Here is a 23,371-nt window from a genome sequence, read left to right as displayed (position 1 = left end):
AAGAACATTATTCATTTCAAGTTTGGCGCTCGTGTTGTGAAGAAGTACGAAGAACAAACAGCGAAAGCAGCAAAACACACGGAGTATATATGTGCAGTATTGTGATAATGGTGTTCTTTGCAATATTAGGAGGTTACGTCCTCACATCAGTTTTCTTTTTCAAATATCCGAATTTGATACACAAAAGAAAACAACTAAAATTTAAATGTCGCCATATAAGTCACCGCGGTGGTGAGTCATGGTTATAAACATAAATGTAAATACTGCAAAACATGACATGTATTACGCCAAAGCATCTCAGGATTGCAGCATTAAGAGAGTTAGTGATGTAAGGCAATTGTTAAAATTATACAGAACAGTATTCGGGATAAAGGCACCTAGTCAAAATACCAAGAAATCTATTTGGAGTTTTGATTTAGTAGTTGTTATTCTCATTGCAGGAGCTGGAGAAAACTATGAAAATACCATGACAGCATTTCAGCGGTATGTAATTTTCAGTTTAATGCTTTTGAATTATCATACAAATACTCTTCAGTGTGCAACATTTCCAGAACTTGTACACACAAGAGCTATCATAAAATTTTGTACCACTGTTGCATGCATGATTTGTTGAACAGGTATCTATTGGGACTGAGATGGTCAAAATGGATGGCAGGCAGTTGACCAGACACCTTGAATAACAGGAGTTGTTAATAATATGTTACACAGCCAATACCCCTTGATCATGAATTATTATAAGAATTTCTGAAACTATATCTCCATTCAGTTGACTAGGATTCTGCAGCTACTACAATTTTGCCTGCTTCCTTTTCTCTAATAATTTTTATCACTGTCAAACCGTTATTTATGCTGCTTTAACTCATAATGACCGAGTCTTTCTATAGCTGAAATTGTTACATTCTTTCAAATATTTTCCCAAGCCCTATTGGTGTCCACATTATTATCCTAAGTTCTGCATGATTTAACTTCTTCATATAAAATCTCTGCATAGGAAACTTTTGTGTTGCTAGTTTACTTATCAATAGTCTCTCCCTAAGTTCTGCAGCCACCAAATAGTGATTAATATTGAAGTCAGCCTTTCTAAAAGATTGGACATCATGTAAGTATACCTGATTGTCATCTTCCATTTGTCTTTCCATCAGGTTAAATTAAATTGTATTTATGAATTTTAACAATCATATGTTTCAGCATGGTGAAGTTTACTATTATAGTCCTATTATTGTGACTAATGTCACATAAATCCTTTTGTCCAGTTATGATATGCTCGCAGAGTCCCATAATATTTTGAATAGGTGGAAGAATTATTTTTGTCAGATGTTTAATGCACATGGGGTCAGTGATGTTATACAAACAAGGACTGATCCATTAATACCTGAATGTAGCCCCTTTGAAACAGAGATTACTATTAAGAAGTTGAGATGATATGAATTGCCAATTTCTGGCAGAACTGATCCAAGTAGTAGGCAGTTCATTGTATTTTGAAGTCCACAGACTTATTAATTGTATTTAAAATTAGGAGGAATTATCAGAGCAGTGGAATGAATCTAATGTTGTACCTCTTTATAAAGAAGGTGATACAACTGACTGTAGTGGTCATTAAGGAATATCACCAATACAAACTTCATACAGAATTGTATCCAACATTCTTCTGTCAATTCCAGAAGAAATTATGGGGTATTATGATTGTAGATTTTAGTTTAATGAATACACTATTGATCAGATATTTTGTATTCATCAAATACTGAAGAGAGAATGGGAGTACAATGGGACAATACATCTGAGATTTATAGATTTCAAGAAAGCCTTTTAGGAGTTAGGAGGAACATATTATACAATATTCTCATTGGTATACTCATGTAATTATTTATTACCAGCTTCATCTGTAGCTCTACATCCCAACGTCGGTCTTGGCCGCCTCTTTTGTAAGTTACTTTATCTGTAGGACTTCGTGGACGAGTTATCAGCCCATCCTGTACACAGGACAGCACAACACAGAAGGATGCAGATAAACATCCATGCCTTGAGTGGGATTTGAACCCACAGTCCCAGTGTCCAAGCATACAAGGCCCACACCTTAAGACTGTGTGGCCACTGTGACCCATATATTTTCTTAGGCTTATTAAAATGTATTTAAACAACAACCTATAGTAAGATCAGTATATGTAAAGATTTCTCTGCACCAGGCATACATTTTTCCACTCTTGTTATTATGGTTAATGTATACTGAAACTATGTAGAATTTAATAAGCATTATATTTTTATTTCAGTGCTCTAGCGCTTGGGACAGATATGTTGGAACTTGACTGCCATCTAACAAGGGATGGGCGTGTTGTTGTTTCCCATGATCACAATCTAATGAGGAGTACTGGTTCAGACTGTGACATTTCGCAACTTGACTATCAAGATATGCCTCTTCTAAAGCCTGAACTTCCTCTTGACTTTGATCCTGGTAATAATAATATTTTTGAATATTTATTTTTCTGTAATTTTTGTTGTGATACGTTTCAATTATCATATGTTTATAAAATCCAAGTAAATGGTATTCTGGAGTTAAGCAAATAATTAATAAACAAGTAAGTAAAGTAGTAAAATTTAAACAAAATTTGTATGACAAAGGACATTGTAGCTCAGTATAGTGACTGGCTATGGACTGGATAACTGGGGTTTGATCCACGACACAGGCAGAGGATGTGGGACATCTTTACTTTACTTTAAAGGACTGTATAGGACAAGTTGAGAATTTACACTTTTCTGTGGAGAAAGTGAGAATTGTAATTCATTTTTTGTTATAAATTGTAGTTATCCCCATTCCAAACCACCAAAATGCTTGTGATGCATTCTTAGCACTAGATGAAGGTCAGCTGTCATTAACATGCTTTACCTCTATGGAAAGAGCTGTGGTAACCATTGGATAATGATTGATGGGGTTTAAATTCATTCTGTCACTAAGGTTATAAAGGAATGTCAAAAGTAAAGCTGTCTCATTACATGCCATGGAGATGCTTGTGGGGAAAAGAGGTACTTCTGTTTCTTCTGACTTTGGCACACTAGATGGTTAGTATCATGCCCTGGCCATGCTGTACCCCAAGCGAAGGGACCCATGGTACCCACTGGATAGAAGAAGTCTGGGTTTGCCCCAGAGCCAGTCTGGATGCAGAGACTAGAAGGAAGCTCCTTTGACCCTGCTAGGAATCAAATCCCACTCATCCAGTCGATAGTCACACACTATACTGACTAAGCTACTCCAACTCCTAAAGAACTGTTTTCATACATTCCATGATGTATGGTTCAACTACTATGAATTTGTCTTCTTCAGTTAGTCAATGACATTTTCTCTGCACCTGATGTAATATTAATACCACAATGAGATGGTCATTGGAACCTTGTTTATGAAAACAGAATGCACTTCTTAAAGGGCAGTTAAGAGAGGTTTTGAAAGGTTTGTCTGTCTCCTTATACTTCATCTCTCCCTGAACTATTTTCCCTTAATTCAGAAGTTTAACACAATTATTCTGAGTTTGATTATGGGAATGATGTATATGTTTGTGTATATACACACACGCGCGCGCGCACACACACGCATGCGCTGGATGGGTGTGGACTGGGTTCCTGTTGCTCTCTGGCTCAGAGATCAGTGGTGATCCTATGTGAACACTGTAATGAATTTTAGAGTTTTAAGGGATGCATCCTGTTATGTGTTGATTGTTGGGTTGACAGTCCATCTACACAACAATTTATGGTTTCAATGTTTTTATTAAAATCCACTGCATGTTTTGATCTCCATTGGTAATTGTCAGGTGGTTCTGTTTCTGAAATTAATAGATATGACTGTTAAATTGTATATGTATTTTCTGTTGCTGACTTCACCACTTAATGGAATCTGTCTAAGTAGCTTACCAATTTATGTATTGTGGACAGTGTAGATGTAGTTACTGGTGGAAAGCTGTAGTTGAATTGGAGTTCAACTACAGCTGTTATTCATTCACACTTTTTGCAGATTTTTATTATTGTGTAGCCTAAGATTATTTGCTGATTTATATTAATGCTTTGGAACAATGTATTCAGAAATAAAATACAGCTATCCTGGTATGTGAAGATTTCATCTGTGGAAAGTAACATATTAATTTCCATGCTGTGCATTGCATTAAGTATGTAAGAAATAGGAAGTTCTGGGAAGTTACCTTGGAAGTATTACTTTTGAAAAATACCAGAGAGAAGTGGAAGAAAAGGTACAGGAACTGTAGGCACATAATTGAAATGTATGGAGCAAAGTTCTTGATTCTCAGTAATTACTATAGTACAATGTATGGATTGTAAGACCACTGAAGAATGTAGGAAGTGTTATTATAGGAAAAGAGAATGAATGTCATGATTCAGTGGCCATCACTTCTGCCTTTGTATTCAGGATATTCTGGGCTTGATTTTCAATTTGGAGGCTATTCTGGCTGTCCAATATTTTCCTCAGTTCCTACAGGTGAATGCTGGGATAATGCCTTAATACAGGTTACAACTGCTTGCTCCCACATTCTTCTCAAGTACCTAATTACTCAGTCATTATCCCATTTGATTCTGTAAGATATATGTTGTTGAGATAGTGTTATTAAATAAACTAGAAAGTACACATAAACAATAGGAAAAAGCATGAATAATTTTTCACTCTACATACATTTTTGCTCAGTAGATCTGCCTGTACTTCTTTTTACAAAATCTTTAGAAAATGGATGCTCTGTTAAGCAAATATATGCAGATTAAACTAGAGAATCTCTTTGTGGAAGACACTGTAAGCCCTATACCTTTCATGCTGACTTGAGTGTTGGGTATTTAAATGTGTACAGGTTGTCAATAGCAATATAGAATGTATTTATATATCTTTGATTAAATATAAATATTTTTACTATCTTTCTGCAGGCAAAACGTTCATTGGTTCAGGAAAACCAGAAGAACGAAGATTCACCCTGCTGGAAGATGTGTTTAAAAATTTCCCAAAGGTTCCCATCAACATTGATATTAAAGTTGATAATGACTTACTAATTAAGGAAGTTTCCAAACTTATTACCAAATATAACCGTGAAGAATATACAGTGTGGGGAAATTTCAATGACATTGTTACCAGAAAGTGTTATGCTGAAGTAAGTATGTAAGATTTGAGGTTTTCACAGCGGTGAGTATGAAGACTTCAGTCTTCTGGGTTGTTGTGCTGTGTAGTCTGGTAGATGTTAACATCGACCAGACTACACAGCGCAACAACCCAGAAGACAGAAATCTTCTGCAGTAAGTATCTTAGAATGACAGGAAAATCTGGGAAGTACTTACAATGCATACTTTCCTTCAAATTATGAGGCTTACTGTAATACTAAAATACTGTAAATAATTATTCAATTCAGTGATTTATTTATTTGTATCATCTCCACTAAAACATTCTGACCATGTGAAATTGTTCATATATTACAAAATTTCTTACAGCTTTTGTTTGTGTGTTCATGATTTATATCAGTGCCAAATTTCATATGTATAGCTCCAGTGACTCATTACTTATTGCCATCAAAGATGAAACTAAATACAACCATGGATGTATTTTGGCTGTGGTTTTTGTAACCCTGGTATACATCAAGCTAATGAATGAGTCCCTACTGGCCATATATCTCATTTTAACAACTGTCTTGCTGTTGAGGGTATTATACTTTATTGTTTCATTTACTGGTTTTGCTGCTGGAAAACATGGACATGCAACATTGTTAAGGAACTTTATCCTGATTGTTTCAAAACATTCCTGTTACAAAATTAGAAAACCATACAGATATATTGTTTCTAAACAAAGTACTCAGGTCTGGACTTACTGTAAAGCAACATTTACAGGCATGGTGATGGTGCAGAACTTTGTCATTATGAGTATGGACTGGATTGAGCTGATTCAGGATAGGATTTAGTGGTGAACCTTTGTGAACATGATTGTTGGCGTTTGGGTTTCATGGAAGCAAGGAATTTCTTGACCAGAATAACTGTCAATATTTCAAGGAAGACCCTGTACCGTAGAGTTAGTTATTAGGTATTCCAGATGTGGTCACTAGAATTTGCTGAATTGGATACAGACACAACTCCACAAATAAACATTCCTGCCTATGGGCATAGTAATACAGAGACTAGTAGGCTGTATGGAAATGTTTGTATGAAGCACCTTGTGAGACTTTGAGTAAACAAATTTTCTTAAGTAACTAGTATTTCTGGACCCATGGATACTGATAAAACTTAAAAACCAAATTACCTTTACTCTGAGACCAGCCAAGTGCTAGATCAAGATGCTGATTTAGGAGTGATAGTATGATATGCTGCTTAGTCAGGGCTGTATCACATACCTCATGGGCCAATGATAGACAAGTATGGAGCAGTGGTGGAATAATGACTGAAATATTATGTCACTTATTTTCCCCCTGTAATATAGCTAGTTCATTTTTATTTTTCAGAACCCACGTGTCAATTTGCTCTTTTCCATGAGGCAAGTAGTGTATCTTGTGCTTCTAATGTACTCAGGACTCCTGCCATTTGTTCCATTAAAAGAAACACACCTGGAAGTGTTCTTGCCATCCATTTATATAAGGTATATGTAGTATCATGGTAGTAAGCAGTTACCAGATATTTAATTCAGCTTTTGTTTCTGTCACTGTAGCAGTGGAGTAACTGATTTCTAGTGTCATTATTTACAAAGTAGAAGGGAGCATGTCTTTGAACAATGCCATTGAATTAAGTGTTGTTGTTATTAGTAAAAACAAAAATGAAGTCTGTCTGTAATCTTGAAGAAAACCATGTCTATAAAAATAGAACAGTTAAAAATTACATGATAACCAAATTTGAACAGCTAATAATGGTTGAAAACTTGAGGTGTTAATGGTGCTGAAGATGCAGTTTTGTTCTGGGTAGTAATGTTGTATTTATTTCAACTGCCACCGTCTTCAGCTCCGAAGATGGAGACTGTGTGTTTCTTTGAAACATTGGTATCTACCTATGAGTCCACACAGTGCAACAGTGCAGGAGAACATCATCAGTCTAAATTAAATTGTTTTCAAGAATAGATAAAGCACAAATGATGTGTTTTGAAAATGAATGTGATTTTAAAGCTGTGATGTCACAGTGATTAGAGATTTAAACATCATGATTTCTGTATGACAGAATAAATATACTATGTTGTATTTCAGCAGGAGAAAAACAAGTCCAAATGCAGCCTTTCTTCCATTTCACTCATTTCTGGCAAGAACAGTGGACTACCTACTAATGAAGAAATCACTTTTTGAACATTTGAGTAAAAGAGGTATCCAGGTGAGTTCTTAATAATTGCTTATTAGAGTAGAGATGAGTATATGATGGCAGAGCTTCAGAATGAAACAGTAAAGTAAAACAGTGTGTTCAGAAAGAAACACAATTCATGGAAGAAACTTATTTTTCAGGAGTTGTTAAATTTGGTCGTTATGATGTTTCCCACATAAATACGAGCATACTTAATGAATTTTGTTGTGTAACTATCAGAAATTAATATATTTTTTTTAGGAGAATGCACATTGTTTTTGTACTTACTGAAGTGAAACAAAATTTTTTTTAGTAGATTGTGTCTCACTTTTTGAACACAATTTAGGCTGTTTTGTCATGATCATTTAGTGATTAAAAGTTTGATCCCCAGAAGACAAATTAGAGCTTTTACACCATTATCACAATAATTTAACAGTCATTTGTGCTGTAATGTGGAAACACAGTTTATGCAATGATGGCTTATTTCATATCTGGCCTCAGACTGTTTGGCAAGGGTGAAGGAAACAATTTCTGAGGTGGACCATCTATATGTCAGAATTCGTTTTGCTGTGGTTTCAGAATCATAGTAGGCTTGGCACTTTTCACATTCACTAAGTTTTGATTCTATCAAGTAATGAATGGGGAAGGCATGAAAAGAAGTCTGAACCCCAGATCCTTGGACAAGTGCAAGCTCATGAAGAAGAGTTCTGAAATCAAACTAATTGTTTGATTTCCAAATGATCAGCTGTTCAGTTTACACATTAATAAAATTTAAAAATCAATAGTCCTCTTCAGTGTGAACAGTTTTTGCTACTCCAGAAACATTCCAACCAAATGTTGTGGTCAGGTAGTTAACATTCCTGCTTTGTATTTGGGACCTTCCAGGTTCAATATCCAGCTTGGAGACCAGCTATCCTGACTGAGGTTTTTGTGGTTTTCCTCAGTCCCTCTAGGCAAATACCAGGATAGTACCTTAAATTAGCCATCACCACTTCCTTCCACATCTTTCCAATTCATTATTTGCTCTCATCCTCTCATTTGACACTATATAGTCTGAGCGAGTAAGCGTGTGCATGTTTTTTTACCACTGTTTATATATATATATATATATATATATATATATATATCTATTATTGTAGGTAACTGTATTTCAAATTATTGGGTGATAAATTTTCATTAAGTGAAACTTGCTGTTATATAAAGTGAGATGTTGGTGTGTATGTTGTAGGGACCGTGTTATGAATGATGGTTTGTTATTCATTTTGAAACTAATTATTTTATGACTTATTTTTCAGACATATTTATGGGTGCTAAATGATGATGATGAGTTCAGAAAAGCTTTTGAGCTGGGAGCAACAGGAGTAATGACAGACTATCCTTCCAGACTTAAAAGATTTCTTATGGAGAATCCACAGTATCAATGATGACATTAGAAAATGGTAATAGTGGAGTTTAATTCTGCTGTTACTGGTTTAATCAGCTTTTACTGATGATATATGATATGTAACATGTTCTTTCCAAACTAGAAAATTGATGTCAGTCATTTTACTTGCCAAAACAGTTGCTGGAAGGAATATATATTGTATAGGAATATATTATAAGGAAAGTATATTTTGCAGTCATATTGCCATGATTTGTTTTCATGGTTAAAGGTTTTATATATTAGGATATTTTGTAAGATGAATTGTTTCTTGTGGTAAGCATCTCTGATCTCAACCAGCACATATGTGATGTGTTTTGCATTTTGAAAATTATATACACATTCCAGCAGCTAAGGACAAATTACTCATTGATGTGAAAATGTATGTGATTTCCTGGAAAATTTGTATGTACCATTGCTTATTATCCTGTTTGATGTTATCAGTGGGATCAGTCTTGTTTGTATAATGTTCTGAATTTCTTTTACCATTTTTGCTTGCTAAAATTTTCTGTTGTGAATACTGCCTTATCATTAATATGCATATGATGGTCCATATTAGGGCCTTATCATAAAATGGATCCTTTGTGAGGATAATGCAGCAGTAGCCTGTCAGTGTGGACATACATAACTAGAGATGAAAGTAGTCACAGACAATAAAGTGTTCTTTAATTTCCATTGTTCATTTGCAAGGTCCTGAACTTTATTTAAAATGGGAAGCATTGGGAGTTGATTCTGTTCAGAATTTCTGGGATTACATGAAGAAAAAGTGTATTCTCCGACCAGTTTACGTAGAAGAAACTGTTACTGAGTTTATTGAGAAGCTATGTTAGTGGTTGTCTGAGCAGGAGCAATATTTTTTCTTTTCTCTCTTTTTCATTTTATTTTATTTTACTCTACTTATTTATTTATTTGTTCTTTATGGTGTATTTCAACAACTGTAAAATCAAATTATTTGACGTATTATGTTTTCTACTAATTCTAGTTAGAAAAAAATTGTTTATCCAGGTTTTCAGTAAGGTTTTGACTGATTCCTGGTTTTAGTGGTCGTAGCTGGTCTGCGGCAAGCCGTGGTTGCGTCGTCTGTACCTGTGAACTCCAACGAAGCATGGGTGTTTGGCTCGCCGCAGACCAGCTACGGCCACCGGACCCTCGGATCAATAGCTAAGTGCAGAGTTCAACTCCTGTGAATACCAACATCTAATGTGGTGTTGCTTGATATGCTTTTGTAAAATACTCTACTTCATTATTTGTTTTCTAAACAATTTTTAAACCATTTTGAATTAATGAATTAATTTCCCTGTTGCCATTGATGATGACCTCTTGAGGTTGAAACGTGTATGGCACTAGTGTCTTTTTTATAGTGTTAATAGTTTGTTTGCTTATTTGCTTATTTTATATTCTCATACACTACACGGTATGCAACGTTTTAAGATTTAGCCTAATTTAAGGTACTAATCTCAGAATTTGTTTCGGGGAACTGAGGAAAACTTCAAAAGCTATAGTCAGGATAGCCTGTTTCAGTATGAGATTCAAACCCAGGATCTCACAAATAGGCATGCTAACCATTCGCTTGTGATGGTTTATCTTTGATAAGGGCAAAATCAAATTCTCTGACTGGTTGGTTAGAAGGTACAGCTAAGGCTAAGGTTGGAAAGAGGTGAGTATGAGAAGGGGATTAGATATACTGATATAGAAACATTTCCAAGTTCATGGGAACATCATAGTTTACTCGTGAATATTGGTATCTGTCTTTCCTTGGGATTTTTCTTGCATATGAATAGCTCTGTGCTGTTTTTTTCACTGTGCACAAAAAGAAAATAGTTCTCACTGATGGCAGAGATGGGATAATCAGCAGATATGTTAGATGGCAATGTATCTTGATGGATATGATTAAGATTGTATATGGTTTCTAATCAAAAATGGAAAAGGAGGTAAAATACATTCAAACAGTTCTTCTATAACTGGAGTTTTCACAGAGTACAGTAGAAGTCCATTATAACAAGAGTTCACAACATTCAGAAAAAATGTCTTTATAACAAATACATACTCATTATAAGCAATTAAACATCTGGAAAGGTAAAAATGTCCCTTTGAATGAAACAGCAAATAATGAAGTTTTTTTCACATTACCATTTACCCATAATTTTAATTAAATTTGTATATATTCTGTAGTAGTGACTAAACACATTTATCTTTCTGATAATTTACGCTTGATTTACAAAGAAATATGTTTATGAGAGTTTAATAACTGCAGAAATTTGTATTTCAAACATGTTACTATGAACCTTGAAATAGACATTGTCTGTGTAGTGTGACAATAATATTCTGTCTTTCTTCAAGGTCACAACATAGGTATCAAGATATATGGATTGCAGTTATAAATGATGACATGTTATATGTTGCTGGATAGCATGGTTATGTATCGTGTTTGTGTAGAGATATTAAATGCTAAATCACAACTTGTCACATAATGCATAATGCCTATCACAGTTGTACATCATGTGAAGAAAAGAATTCTAGTTGCCTTTGATGCTTCTTTTCAGTTACTTTTAGAGATGTTGTATTGAACATTACTTTGGTAATGTAGGTTGATCATTTGAAAATAGTAGAATCAAATGAATGATTGACAGTTAACATTATTTATTGAATGTTGTGAGTGTGATTGAGTGGTGGTTCCATAATGAAAAAAAATCATGTTACATTTTATTGTCAATCAACAATCCAGGTCGATTCATGCCAAAGATCAAAAGACAACTAGCCATGTTACCCTGTTCACTTTTGCATGTCTGAGCACTGCTAAAGTGTATAAACATTCTGATTCAGTGTAGAAATATTGCTGCTTTGTCCCCAATAGTCCTACATGGTTGGTCACTACACAACATTGTAGTGGATTCACTTCCCTTTGCATTGTTCAGTCCTATCAGAAACTGAATGAAACACAGATGCTGTTAGACAGTCAAGTAAAATAGTAGCCAGAAACTATAAAATAATTGAATACTTTCTGCTCAGTAGTGACAACCACTGACAAAACTGTGGGGGACACCTGACTCTGAATAGCAGATGTAATTTTCCTCTCATTTTTGAAAAAATAATGAAACAGTGACTTTGTCACATTGCCAAACATATATTTACACAATTATGGAAACCAAAAGTGCTCATTATATAAAAAATAATGAATAGTGCTTTTGTTACAACTGAAAGATATTCTTACATTTATCATTGTTTATTACATTGACTGCATGCAAAAATCACTCATAAAAGTGGATTTTTTATTTTCATTGTACTTATTTCATTGGGCTTTTACTGTATTACATTAAGCAGGATACATTAGCTATGGTTCCAACTAATAAAGTAAATTATAAACATCTGCTTGCTATTTAATGAACAGTAATAGTGGACTGAAATATTATTGTTCTGCATTTGTATTCCAAAGATAAGAACATGTGATTAAATATGTATTTAGAAATTCTAGTGGTGGCAGGAAATATAAGGTAGATGTAGAAATTAATTTCTTTTTAGTTCATAAATCATTAATATTTTGTACATATGTTGAGCATTAACATATTTGTTGTCTAATTCTTGTTTTCATGTGCACTGATAATTATGCACTATTATGTTGAATGCATTATTAATTAGAATTTGTTTGTTGCATGAAAATTTATTTCACAGAAACAAATTTCTTGTTGACATAAAGGTATTAAGAGATGCTGCAGCCAACTGGTCAACCTTTTGATCAGGAAATACATATATAGATAACATTAAATGAAGAAAATGTGTAATAGATATATGTATCTATTTATTATTATAAATGAATAGTACTAATTAGAATAAAAATTAATCAGAACTAAAGCAGCAGAATTTGACATCAGAAGGCTATGATTCACTCTCTGATGTAATCTGATGGGTCAGGTACTGATTTTCATTTTGGTGTATTTTCATTCTAACAAAATTTCATTATTCATATCAAAAAAGGAGTTAATTTCTAAAATGTGGTAATCAGATATTTGTGAAATGAATGCTTAATGTATTTTATGCTCATGTGCATAAATCACCTTACATTATATTTAAAATATTTGTGCACATGCAATATTAGGGGCATTTTATGGTACAAGACTTGATCACAGGTAACTAAAATATGTTATTTAACACTATACCTGACGAGTTGTTTTTCTAACCATCACTAGAATTGCTGTTACATATTTTATGAAGACTAAGTTAATTATGTTGCAGGTATTTTGTAACAATGAATCCAAAGTTTGGTTAAAGTATGTGATACGAAGTGTGTAATATGCTGCTGTATGTCATTAATGTGAAAGTCATCCATATGTGTATAACTCGCTTATTTGCATGTGTTTAACAAAACATTTTAATTTTGTCATGAGATACTTGTCCTTAGGTCTTCAAGGCTGGAGTCTTGTCTTTCACAGATAAGCCACGTCAAATGTTGAGAATTATCCAACATTTTAGCAAACATTGACGGAGGCAGTATGACCTCTGAAACGTTGGTTAACATCGACCAGACTACACAGCGCAACAACCCAGAAGACAGAAATCTTCATACTCACCGCTGTGAAAATCTCAAATCTTACATTGCAGTTGCCATCTTCAGGACAAATATATAATTGTTAAGCACTTTTGAAACTTTATATAGGGCAGTTAGTATGTGGTAAATTGGACTACATGATGTAGCTCTCCAATTGGATGGCAGGGTGCTCTTCCACTCCATCAGTTAGCACCATCAAATGCAACTCAACACACACTTCCTGCCCTGTATAAAGCTTTCAGAAATGCCCAGCTGTTGCATATTCACCTTGAAGATCAGAACTGCAGTTTTTGCCAAAATGTTGCATAATTTTCGGCAATCAACATAGCTTATCCCCAAAATTCAAAGTTGTATTTTGTCATGAGATGTTATGGATTAGGATCTCAGTATTTATTTCCCTTATTTAACCCTCTTACTGCCAAGCCAAGTGCTCCATGTTATGCTGAAATTGCCAGGCTGTTTAATAACTATAATGCATCCAGATGTAAGAATAGAGTACATTGTCTAATGAGCTTTTACATTCAGTGAAACTATCCATACATAATCAGATTTTCCATTTGTTTTCTCACTCTGGGCTGTAATGTAGTTAAATTTGTTATGTAACATGACAGTGGAAGCTGTTTATAGTTTACGTACAGAATTAAGTTATTTAGAGTTTTGGTTTTACTGTGTTATAATAATAATAATAATAATATTTGTTAGTATATGTTGGTGAAAATGGTAAATACTGGTTTTGTAAAGTGTTCAGGTGCTTAGAAGCAAAGAAGGACAAATTATTTCAAATGTATATGACCGTATTAACGGTAAAATAATCAAGAGAAACATGAGTTGAATTGTGATTGAAACTGCTGAAGCTGCAGGCTTTTTGAGAGCATTGATATGGAAGCGATAATATCTCACCATTTCATTTTAAAAGTTTTCCATGTACTTCTGTTTCTTCACAAAATACTAAATCCATCGCTACAGGCTGATGATAAGAATAGGAGTGTGTTTCAGAATGATTGTGTATTGGTCATTCACTGAATTAATAGTCTGTAATGTACCTGAAAAATCTGTGTTATCCCACTGTATGTTGAAAAATTGTTACCACATGAGCAGTAGTCTATGCTTATTGTTGGCCAGGCTGTAGATTGTTCATGTCATTGGTTTTAAAGTTCATTTATTGCAGGCACAAACATATTGTTGCAAAAATTATTGCACTGAAGGCAGCATGCTATAATGCCAGAAATTGTTTCCCTTGTATTTGATTAAATACTCAGTATATTTTAAAGTGCATCAAATATAATTCATAATCATAATGGGATCTGTATTTTCTGATATGCAACAATTGTTTGTATGTGAACCATTTTTGAGACAATTAATAAAAGTTTCATTTGAGCTTTATATAAATATCAGAACAATATGAATCAAAATTAAACACCTGATAACGTTTGGTGTAGACCTTAATTCCAAATTTAATTGAAATCCATTCAATAGTTTTTGAGATTACATAGGATGATATATGGACGGTCATGACCTCCCTATTGTATGTTCATTTTGTGCATGTTGTGTAAAGAACACATAAAAATATTTCATGGTTGTGTCTTTACCATATGAATTGCATGTGCAGGAAACCAGCCTCTAAGAGTTAAGACAGTTTGGATCATGGCAGGGCTAGCATAACCTGGCTCTTTGATACAATGCAGTGGCATGCAAAGGGTTAAGGTTAAAAAGTGTAATATATTGTACCTTTGTTGGATTTATTGAAAAGCAGCCCAAAGGTGTTTGTTATTTATACTTATATAATACAGGGTGGGTGGGAAGTAAGTAGGCATTGAGAAATGGTTATAACCTCTATATTTCCAATGCAAAGCGTTTATTAATGCCTACTTACTTCCCGCCCACGCTGTAGAATAAAATTACATCTAGGAACATATAAGTGAGAAGAATATACAGTTACTTCATATACTCATTTTTAAGATTATGTTGGAAAGTGAAAAGTGCTCATCAAAATAGTGATGTAGAGGAACACTAGTGGAAATCGAAGGATCCCATTTATTACACCTTAGTACTTTGTCAAGTGCTCTTCCCTTTGTCATTTAATCCATTCTTATGTATAATTTACCTTACAAGGTTTCTTTCTTTGAATAGAAAATTAAGTTAAAATATACAAGAACTCACATTTTTACAGGTACAAATCACATGGCATCACTTTCAATAAACTATTTTCTTGATAAGACTATTTTTATAGCATCAGAATTATTTTAAATTATATTGAGGATTTCAAAGACTAATAAACTACTGCCAAAGTGTACCTGTTTGGCTGTTTGCCAAACAAGTTGGAATATTTCAGCTGTGACCAAAAATAAAACCTTACATTTTCTTATTTTTTGTTGTTGTTGTTGTGACTACACCAATGCAAGAAGTAGGACATGCTTAAAAGTACCTGTTATTTTACATACATTTTGTTTTGCAATACTTGAAAACTTAAATTGCATAGATTGGTAAAAATCTCATACATATAACAAGTAATTGTGCCTTCATGACATATCTTGTCCAAACCACATGAAAACAGAGATAGTGTACATCTCATTAGAAATAGAAACAAAGTATCAAGCAACAACTGCTAATACAATTTTATGAGAGATCAGTGTACATCATGGCTAAGAATAAGGAATGTACAAACATTTTATTTGATTGAAATTTCAGTTTTGAGTTCAAATATAAATTAATAATTGTTAGCTGTCCATATAGTACATGAAAGAGCTTCACATTGGGTAAACAGTTTTTGTTAAATGTAATAATAATGGCTTATGCTGATGTTAATTTCAAACATATTTGACATGTGGACTACCATGAAGCCCCAAATGTGATTATCAATGTTGTTGATACTGTTTTCACATGAAGGCAAAGGTACTCCTATGCAACCCATCATATCATGAAGATATATAAAGGACATGGAGGTGAAGTTCCACAAATTCTAGGAGGTGATTGGCTTTTTACCTCTGTGGAAAGAGCTGCGGTACCCAGTGATATGGGTTGATAAGCACCATGCCAGCCCAGACACACTAGTGGTAAAGAGAAATATCCCTGCCCTGCCAGTCTAGCCCATAACCAGTCACTGCAGACTGACTTATCATAACTCATACAGATTTTTCATATTTTGATGGAATTTCAATATTGTAATTTAATAAAACCAACCAGAAAATGATTTCAGATGATACTGGCCAATCTGCCATGTACCTTGTTGCCAAAAGTAATTTTTAAGATTTGAAAAATGTCAGACAACATAATGATAAACATTTTATGTTGTCAGCATTTTTTGTACAATTCATTTGTTCAGAAAATGCCTTGTATTGTCTAAAATATACTTAGGTGTTAATAATTTTTAATTTTTTCTACAGGATTTCAGGTCTGCGGGTTGGTTTAAGAAAGTTTCATTTGCTGTTTGAAACAACAATTAATGAAAATGTTTGATGCATGCAAAAGCCACACAATGAATCACAATTGCAATCCAGGTTCTGAGACTATGGTTGTGATGTTTGACCTTAATATAAAATTTGGTTAGATATGAAGATACATTCTCATTAAGTCTCTTGAGTTATCATCAACACCAAAAGTGAAATTCAGATTTTACTATCATGTTATACAAACTGGTGTTAAAAGTGTGCATGCCACTGTGTGTGGTATATTTTTGTCCTTTTAGCTGAATATTTCCAAAATAATTGTTTATGCATTGAATATGTGTTGGTTAGTATCAGTGTTTTTCATATTCAGGTTTCACTGTAAGATGTGTATTTTCAGTAGCATTTCATACATACATTTGTCTCATACATAAGGAACAAGATTTTAATGACTGAATGTCTTGGACTTCATTACTAAAAGTAAAGTCCCAAATCAGAAAATATTTGTTTTTACAGAACAGCAGATGGATAATGGAGAAGTCAGAAGTATGAATAATTAAACCTTTTAATAATACAAAATATAGATTTTAAAACCCAACAAAGAATGGTAGGCCTTACACTATCATTTTACTGACATAACAGAAAACCTATTCTTTGTTTTGATTTTTTTTGAATAGATTGTACAGGTATGTCTTCAAGACATTTGCATTGAACCTGAAGTTTTGCACTGTCACCATTTGTGCAATTCTTAACACTGATACATATGCCTCTCATGAGAACCAAAGGCATCCAGTTTTCATGATGAGTGACCACTACATTTAAAAATGGTATTTAATTGAAATGTTATATATGTATACACTGTGTCTATTCCAGATTTTCTTTTTATTGTTTATTCTGTATGATTACCACATTGTTATTTTGAATTCTATGCAAGCATAGTGCAGCCAAAGTTGTATAATTTTCCAGGGTGTATTATACAGAATTTCAGGATCTTATATTAAATGGTGCTAATGTTCCTAACATCTCAGAATGTTACTTGGCTGTCATGTTAATACTGTTCATGGCAAGAAATTTAAGAATATAAAGATAGGGTGACTTTCTGTGGCGTAATGTTCATACCAACTTTCACAAAAACTTATCAATTAGTTCAAAATTTATAACTGATGATACCAAGACCCATCTTTTCCAATAAATAATTTTTTTAATCAAATATATTGCCAGGTTTAAGTTTCACACACACTTAACATTTGTTACTAATTAATAGTAACATATAACAGGTGGTTCACGAACAATTTGCTGTTGCTGTTTATGTTTTACTGCCATACAAATTCTAATGTGTACTCCTGCATTTTATTAGTTATTTCATGTACTGTATTTGTTTATTGAAGGTATGAAACTGAAAAGTATAAAGTGGGGTGACTTTGGTGATGTATCTTTATGATGTTCCATGCAAATTCATCAGTTGATCCAAAAGTTCTTACAGAGGAACAGCCATGTGTACATGATGATATAATAAGCCTACCTTTCTGTTATAAAATATGGAGAGGGCTGTTAAGAGTTGTCTCTTTCAATTAATGAGATATCAGGTTATCACAATCATGAGTATAAAGGTGACTGTCTTCTGTACTGTATAGTCTGGTAGAACTCTATAGTTCAGTATCCTGGTGTGTTGCCAGTTTATTAGTTTTGTATTTCATCCACCATCACTCCTCACAACACATTTTCACTACACTTTTAATTTTTATAACGAACTGTAATTGAAACTTGCGTGTGAGGATTGACAGTGCTACTGATATGAAAATAAGAGTCTGGTAGAAGTTTACCAACATTTCAGAAGATAGTCATCTTTAGACTCACTCTGTATTTCAGCTGAGTGTCATTTACTTCATATTAAGCTTAGATGAGTCAATAACTGTATTATAGGGAAGAGATTAAAACTCTGCTTTAATGCAAACTTCAGTATCAGAAGTGCAGTATTCAAGGAAGACCATAGGAATGTTTCACAGCTTAGAGCTGAAAAGTATTGTGAAATGATTTTATATATATTTTACCTTGTGAAACAAGAGGTGATGTTTGTGCTTTAATGCTTTGTATTATTTTAAGTTTTGAAATATTGTAGGTATTTATTTTTGTTACAAAACAATTATAAGTATTATTTAAAAACTATTACATGGGTTGAAATAGTTTTTACCTTTCCAAAACCTAATGCTATTTATAAAATAACTCAGTTTGAGAATTTGTTATAACAACTTGATTTTATATAGAATGTTTCTTAACTAGTCTGCTGTATATCACGGCAGTGTTGAGTAAAATATCTTAATACAACATCGGTCCTGTTTCCAACCATTGTAGAGCTATAGCAGTTTCAATGTGCATACATGGAAAAGTAACAAGGTACTAATCAAATGAATTTATTGCTACATTTTATGAAATACGTACTATAACTGTTCAGACTTTCTGCTACAGCTTTTAGTGAACAGCCTCGTTAATTCCAACCATTATCATGTTGAGGCTAGCAACAGCATCCAAAATCTGTTTCAGGAGTTCCTCTTTCATACTTTGGTCCTGTAGGTCATCTTTTTCATTAGATTTCATAAAAAAAGAGAACGCAGGGCTAGGTCTGGAGATCTCGGATGATGACCAATGATTTACATAATGCTGATTCAAGAAAGCCATAACTTAACTTCATTTTATCACAGTACAGTGTCTTGTTTGATGCTCACTACGGATCAGAACCAACAGACAACTGACATGGGAAGGAACTGATAATCAGTAGTAGTAACATCAACAAAAACGATCTCTATTGTTGCCAGCTATCAAAGTACACACAGGTAGGAATTTTTGCTTACAAGCTCCACATCAGCTAGAAATACGACCAGTGTAGTATTAACGATTTTTTTACTTGAAATTACCGCCAGAATCAGACTCCAACCTATGGCAGACAGTTGTGAAACAACCTGTATAATGCTGTTTAACAAACTGGGAATAATGCAGAGAAAGTCTAAGCTCATAATGTTTGAATAATTTTGTTATATTCACTGTAGAATCTGAGGATTAGTGTTAAAATAGTAAAAGTAATCAATGTTTTAGAAGATACTTGTTGCCCCCTTTTCTGTTGTTGAAGTGTGGAAAGGTGTGGGTTTGTAAATGAAAGTAAGAGTCATTAATTGTGATTGCTCCGGAATACAGCCTGGAGACACAAATTGAAGCTGGCCAGAATAGTGTAAACATAACCGTGGTACACAGAGATCTCAAGTGGTCATCTGTTCAGGTTGGACTATAACTAATGTTGCTGCAGTACACAGACCCTCAATTTATGCTTTTCCACCACATTCACCCTGAATAAGAACGAAGCAAATTCTTTTGAAATGTTTATAATTTTTACCATTTTGACAGTGCTATGTCGAGAAGATTCTACAGTGAAATGGACTGCTTTAAAATATGTGTCAGAAACATATTTAAAAGTTTATTCAAAGGAAGGTGATTCATAAAGAGATATCTGGAAAGATGAACAATTCTGTTTTGTTATAGAACCGTAACAGATTAGCTATGCTTAGATATGGGAAGGATGATTGTAAAAGACTGTGAAACACCAGCCTGTTTTAAATGTTTGCTTTTCCTCCAATATCTATCTAATGTTGATAAAAATATGCATGGGTTAAGATATTTGTCACATTCAGTATACTATTGCACAAGGACATTTATTTATAAAATTAAACACAAAAATAGTGCCCTATTGTATGTAAGTAATTTGTTTATTATCAAAGAAACTATTATTGAATTAACCACTTTCCTTTTTATCCCAAATTAATTAAGATTAAAATTTTGCCCTAAATATGTTATCCCAAGTTAACTTGTGGCAGTTAACATTTTGTGGGTACAGATTATTATTATTACTTTTTTTTTAATTTTTTTTATTTTGATGTTTCACTTTTAGGCATATTATTTAGCTCATTTACTGTTAATTATTTTTAATAAATTAATGAATTGATATATTATCATTATTATATTGTACATTTATATATTTAGTTCGTTGTTTATTTGATTTTCTATTGTTATATTTATTGTTAGTGCTTGGCTGTTATTGGCCTCATTTGGCTGTTGCCAAGCACTCTAATGAATGAATGGAATTGAATTATTATTATTATTATTATTCCAGTTTCTTTTGTTCCTAGGTATAATTTGAGTGTATTGCTGGACCATTAATCAGTACTTTACTGACAGATATTACTTCTGGTAGATTTCTTTTGTACTCCTTTGTCTTTATTATATTATATTTATATTTGACAGTTTTGCACATAATTTTGATGACAGGTGTGACATTATTTTATGACTGTGGAACACAAAAGCAATTGTGTCAGTTATAACAATGAAGTGATAGAAACTTCTAGGACAGAAGTGGATATTACAGACAGGTTCATACTGTTCTGTTGACATAGAAGCTCTACAATGGCTGGAGGTGAAAAATTCAGTTCTGACACACTGCACAAAAATCTAAGCACAGCCCAAGATAGTATGGGATAATAATGAAGCTGTTACATGCAGAAAATCTTTTTGTGTTATAACACTTTAAAAATGACTAACTTACATTACTTTATTTATGTTCAAAGATCATAATATTTAACTAATAATATAATTTGAGTGATACCATATCTGGAAATAAATTTGTAAGGCAAGTGGTTAAAATGATTATATACACATCTTTATGCAATGCAAGTTGTAAAAGTTAGTTGCATGAAAATATTCAATTGTTAAGAATTTTGGTTGCAAACAGCATGTTTTTAGTACTCAAGAGGAATTTTGTCAGTTTGTTACAATGACAATCACATCCATACAATGAAATAGTGAATTGTATTAATTCTTTTGACTAGGTAGTAGTTAAATGCCGGTCAAACGAGTGTGTAAACAACGGACATTGATTCCATCAGCATAAAAAAACATAAATTGTGCTTTTATGTGGAAAAAATGGTATTTGTTTTAGATAGGTCTTATGTGAATTTTATAGATGGTGAAAAGTGGATTTTCACTGCACTGTAAATTATTATCAATTTTAGTTGTAATGGAGATTAAGTTAAACACTGCATTACAGATAAAGTCAGTGATTACATGTCAAAAGATTTTATTACTTTATAGGAATACATAAGAAGTTCAGATTTATTATTTAACTCCTCTCCCCCAGTTAAATTTGATGAATTAGAAGGAAAGTGGCAGGTATCATTCTTTATTGATACTTATGGGAAATAAATCTACTAAAGCTGAGTAAATTACGTTTAGAAACTACTGTTGGTTTATTCTAATCTTTAACATACTGGTCTGTTTTGAATAACTGAAATTAACTTTTCAGGAGGAGCGCAATTTATTTCTGGTACTATGTTTCCTTGTTTATACCAGCTCTGTGCCCCACCCAGCTTCTTGTCTAGTGAGAACTGAAGTACATGCGGGGGGGGGAAGTGCTTAGATTGTAAAGCTGGCTGCTCGTCTTCATCTAATTGCATTGTTACGAATGTACCCCTACCATTCCTCTGTGCCTTAGTGGTTCATGTATATGGACAGTTTACCCTTACCTTACCCCTCTTTTTATATGCAAAGTACAGTATGAGTCACATAACCTTATTTCATGCTGTATCAGTTTGTGAAACCTTTTTACTATCCATCTATCTAATCTAAGCACCATGAGTTATGGTGTTCTGATATAAGAGAAGAACATTGTCATATTATGGCATTTGTTGTTTGAGTGTTAGAGAATATATTACCATGTTCAGTTTAGATATTCTGAATTGAAGATTTTGATCTGAAGAATTATTTTGTTGCCATTTGATTTAGAAAACCACACCAAGTAGTTGAATTAAATTACTCATAATATCCCTGAATTTTGTGTTTAACATATATTTACGTAAATTTGTACATTTTTATGTTTTTACAAATTTATAAAAATGGAGTTACATCTTTTGTAACCAAGTCCTTGAATCATATGTAAACTCTACAGTGTAGTGCAGGTCCACTTCTTTAGTGCACTGTCTGAACTGAGTTTTAAATGAAATGTATGTAATTATGAAACATTTTATTATAATTTCTTCTGATTTTGAATTTGTTCAAAAAGTGATGAATAAAAATAAATGAGCGCCTTCATTATGCAAAAGAATATATTTTTAAAATCTTAAAGAATATTTCATAACAGTTTCTTTACTACAACATAAAATTAGATGAGTTGTATAAGATTGTAACACTTGTTTACAGTGCCTAATGTGCATTTTATAATTTTTGTATTGTGGTGTGTGCATTGGTCATGTTCAATCTGTGTGGGATGGAGGCCATATTAGTCGTTTCAATGCTCAGTCTTCTCTGATGCTAAAATGCCTTTGTGTATTTCCATTGCAAAGTATAGTAATTTCAAAGAGTTGAACACCATAGGAGAAGTTTGTTCGCACTGATATTTTCAAATAAGAATGTTCCAACTCCAACAAAGCCAGTGTTTCTGAACAAAATATTTCATTCACAGCATGGAAATTGTGTATTGTTACATAGTTTAACATTTTAACCAGCTGTGAATAATCCTAAAACAATCAGAAGTTTAATTTTGGGCTTTTTGTAACATATAATGGAATGATTATTATTTTACTAGCAATTAAAATTAAAGGCCTACTTTCATGATTGAGACAAAAGATTTACAGAATTTAATTTGGTTCATACAGCAGTTGCCTGAAATATTAGTATATTGTTTGGCAGTATGCCATTGTGTAGTAAGCT

General features: G+C 33.2%; 2 protein-coding genes across 6 annotated transcripts in view; one reads left to right on the top strand and one right to left on the bottom strand.

Annotated features, from left to right (window-relative positions):
• LOC110840644 (tRNA (uracil-5-)-methyltransferase homolog B) overlaps positions 1 to 23,371 on the bottom strand; it is a 120,768-nt gene that overhangs the window by 10,697 nt on the left and 86,700 nt on the right. The window lies entirely within an intron of this gene.
• LOC110840650 (lysophospholipase D GDPD1) lies at positions 19 to 22,766 on the top strand. 4 transcript variants are annotated; one of them, XM_087349233.1, is made up of 8 exons: positions 19 to 231; positions 441 to 483; positions 2,268 to 2,449; positions 4,909 to 5,129; positions 6,462 to 6,595; positions 7,191 to 7,311; positions 8,574 to 8,717; positions 9,740 to 22,766. In XM_087349233.1, the coding sequence occupies exons 1-7, from the start codon at positions 90 to 92 to the stop codon at positions 8,700 to 8,702; spliced, it is 972 nt and encodes a 323-aa protein (XP_087205359.1). In that variant the 5' UTR covers positions 19 to 89; the 3' UTR covers positions 8,703 to 8,717; positions 9,740 to 22,766. The 4 variants fall into 4 exon arrangements, with proteins under 4 accessions (XP_087205359.1, XP_087205360.1, XP_087205358.1 ...); XM_087349234.1 differs by having other exon boundaries at positions 7,194 to 7,311; positions 8,574 to 22,766; XM_087349232.1 differs by having other exon boundaries at positions 8,574 to 22,766.

Source organism: Zootermopsis nevadensis, unplaced genomic scaffold (genome assembly GCF_977971745.1).
Source record: "Zootermopsis nevadensis isolate Lab colony 2312 unplaced genomic scaffold, Znev_1.0 Znev_ptg000015l, whole genome shotgun sequence".
Lineage (NCBI taxonomy): Eukaryota > Metazoa > Arthropoda > Insecta > Blattodea > Termopsidae > Zootermopsis > Zootermopsis nevadensis.
Note: the sequence above shows the minus strand (reverse complement) of the source record. Positions and strands in the feature narration are given on the sequence as shown.

Excerpts from the sequence above, each read along its gene's own strand:
- LOC110840650 (XM_087349233.1), top strand. The coding sequence starts at position 90 with ATGTGCAGTATTGTGATAATGGTGTTCTTTGCAATATTAGGAGGTTAC. Across the intron at positions 484-2,267 it reads ACCATGACAGCATTTCAGCG|TGCTCTAGCGCTTGGGACAG; the intron begins GTATGTAATTTT and ends TTTTTATTTCAG. Across the intron at positions 7,312-8,573 it reads TGAGTAAAAGAGGTATCCAG|ACATATTTATGGGTGCTAAA; the intron begins GTGAGTTCTTAA and ends CTTATTTTTCAG.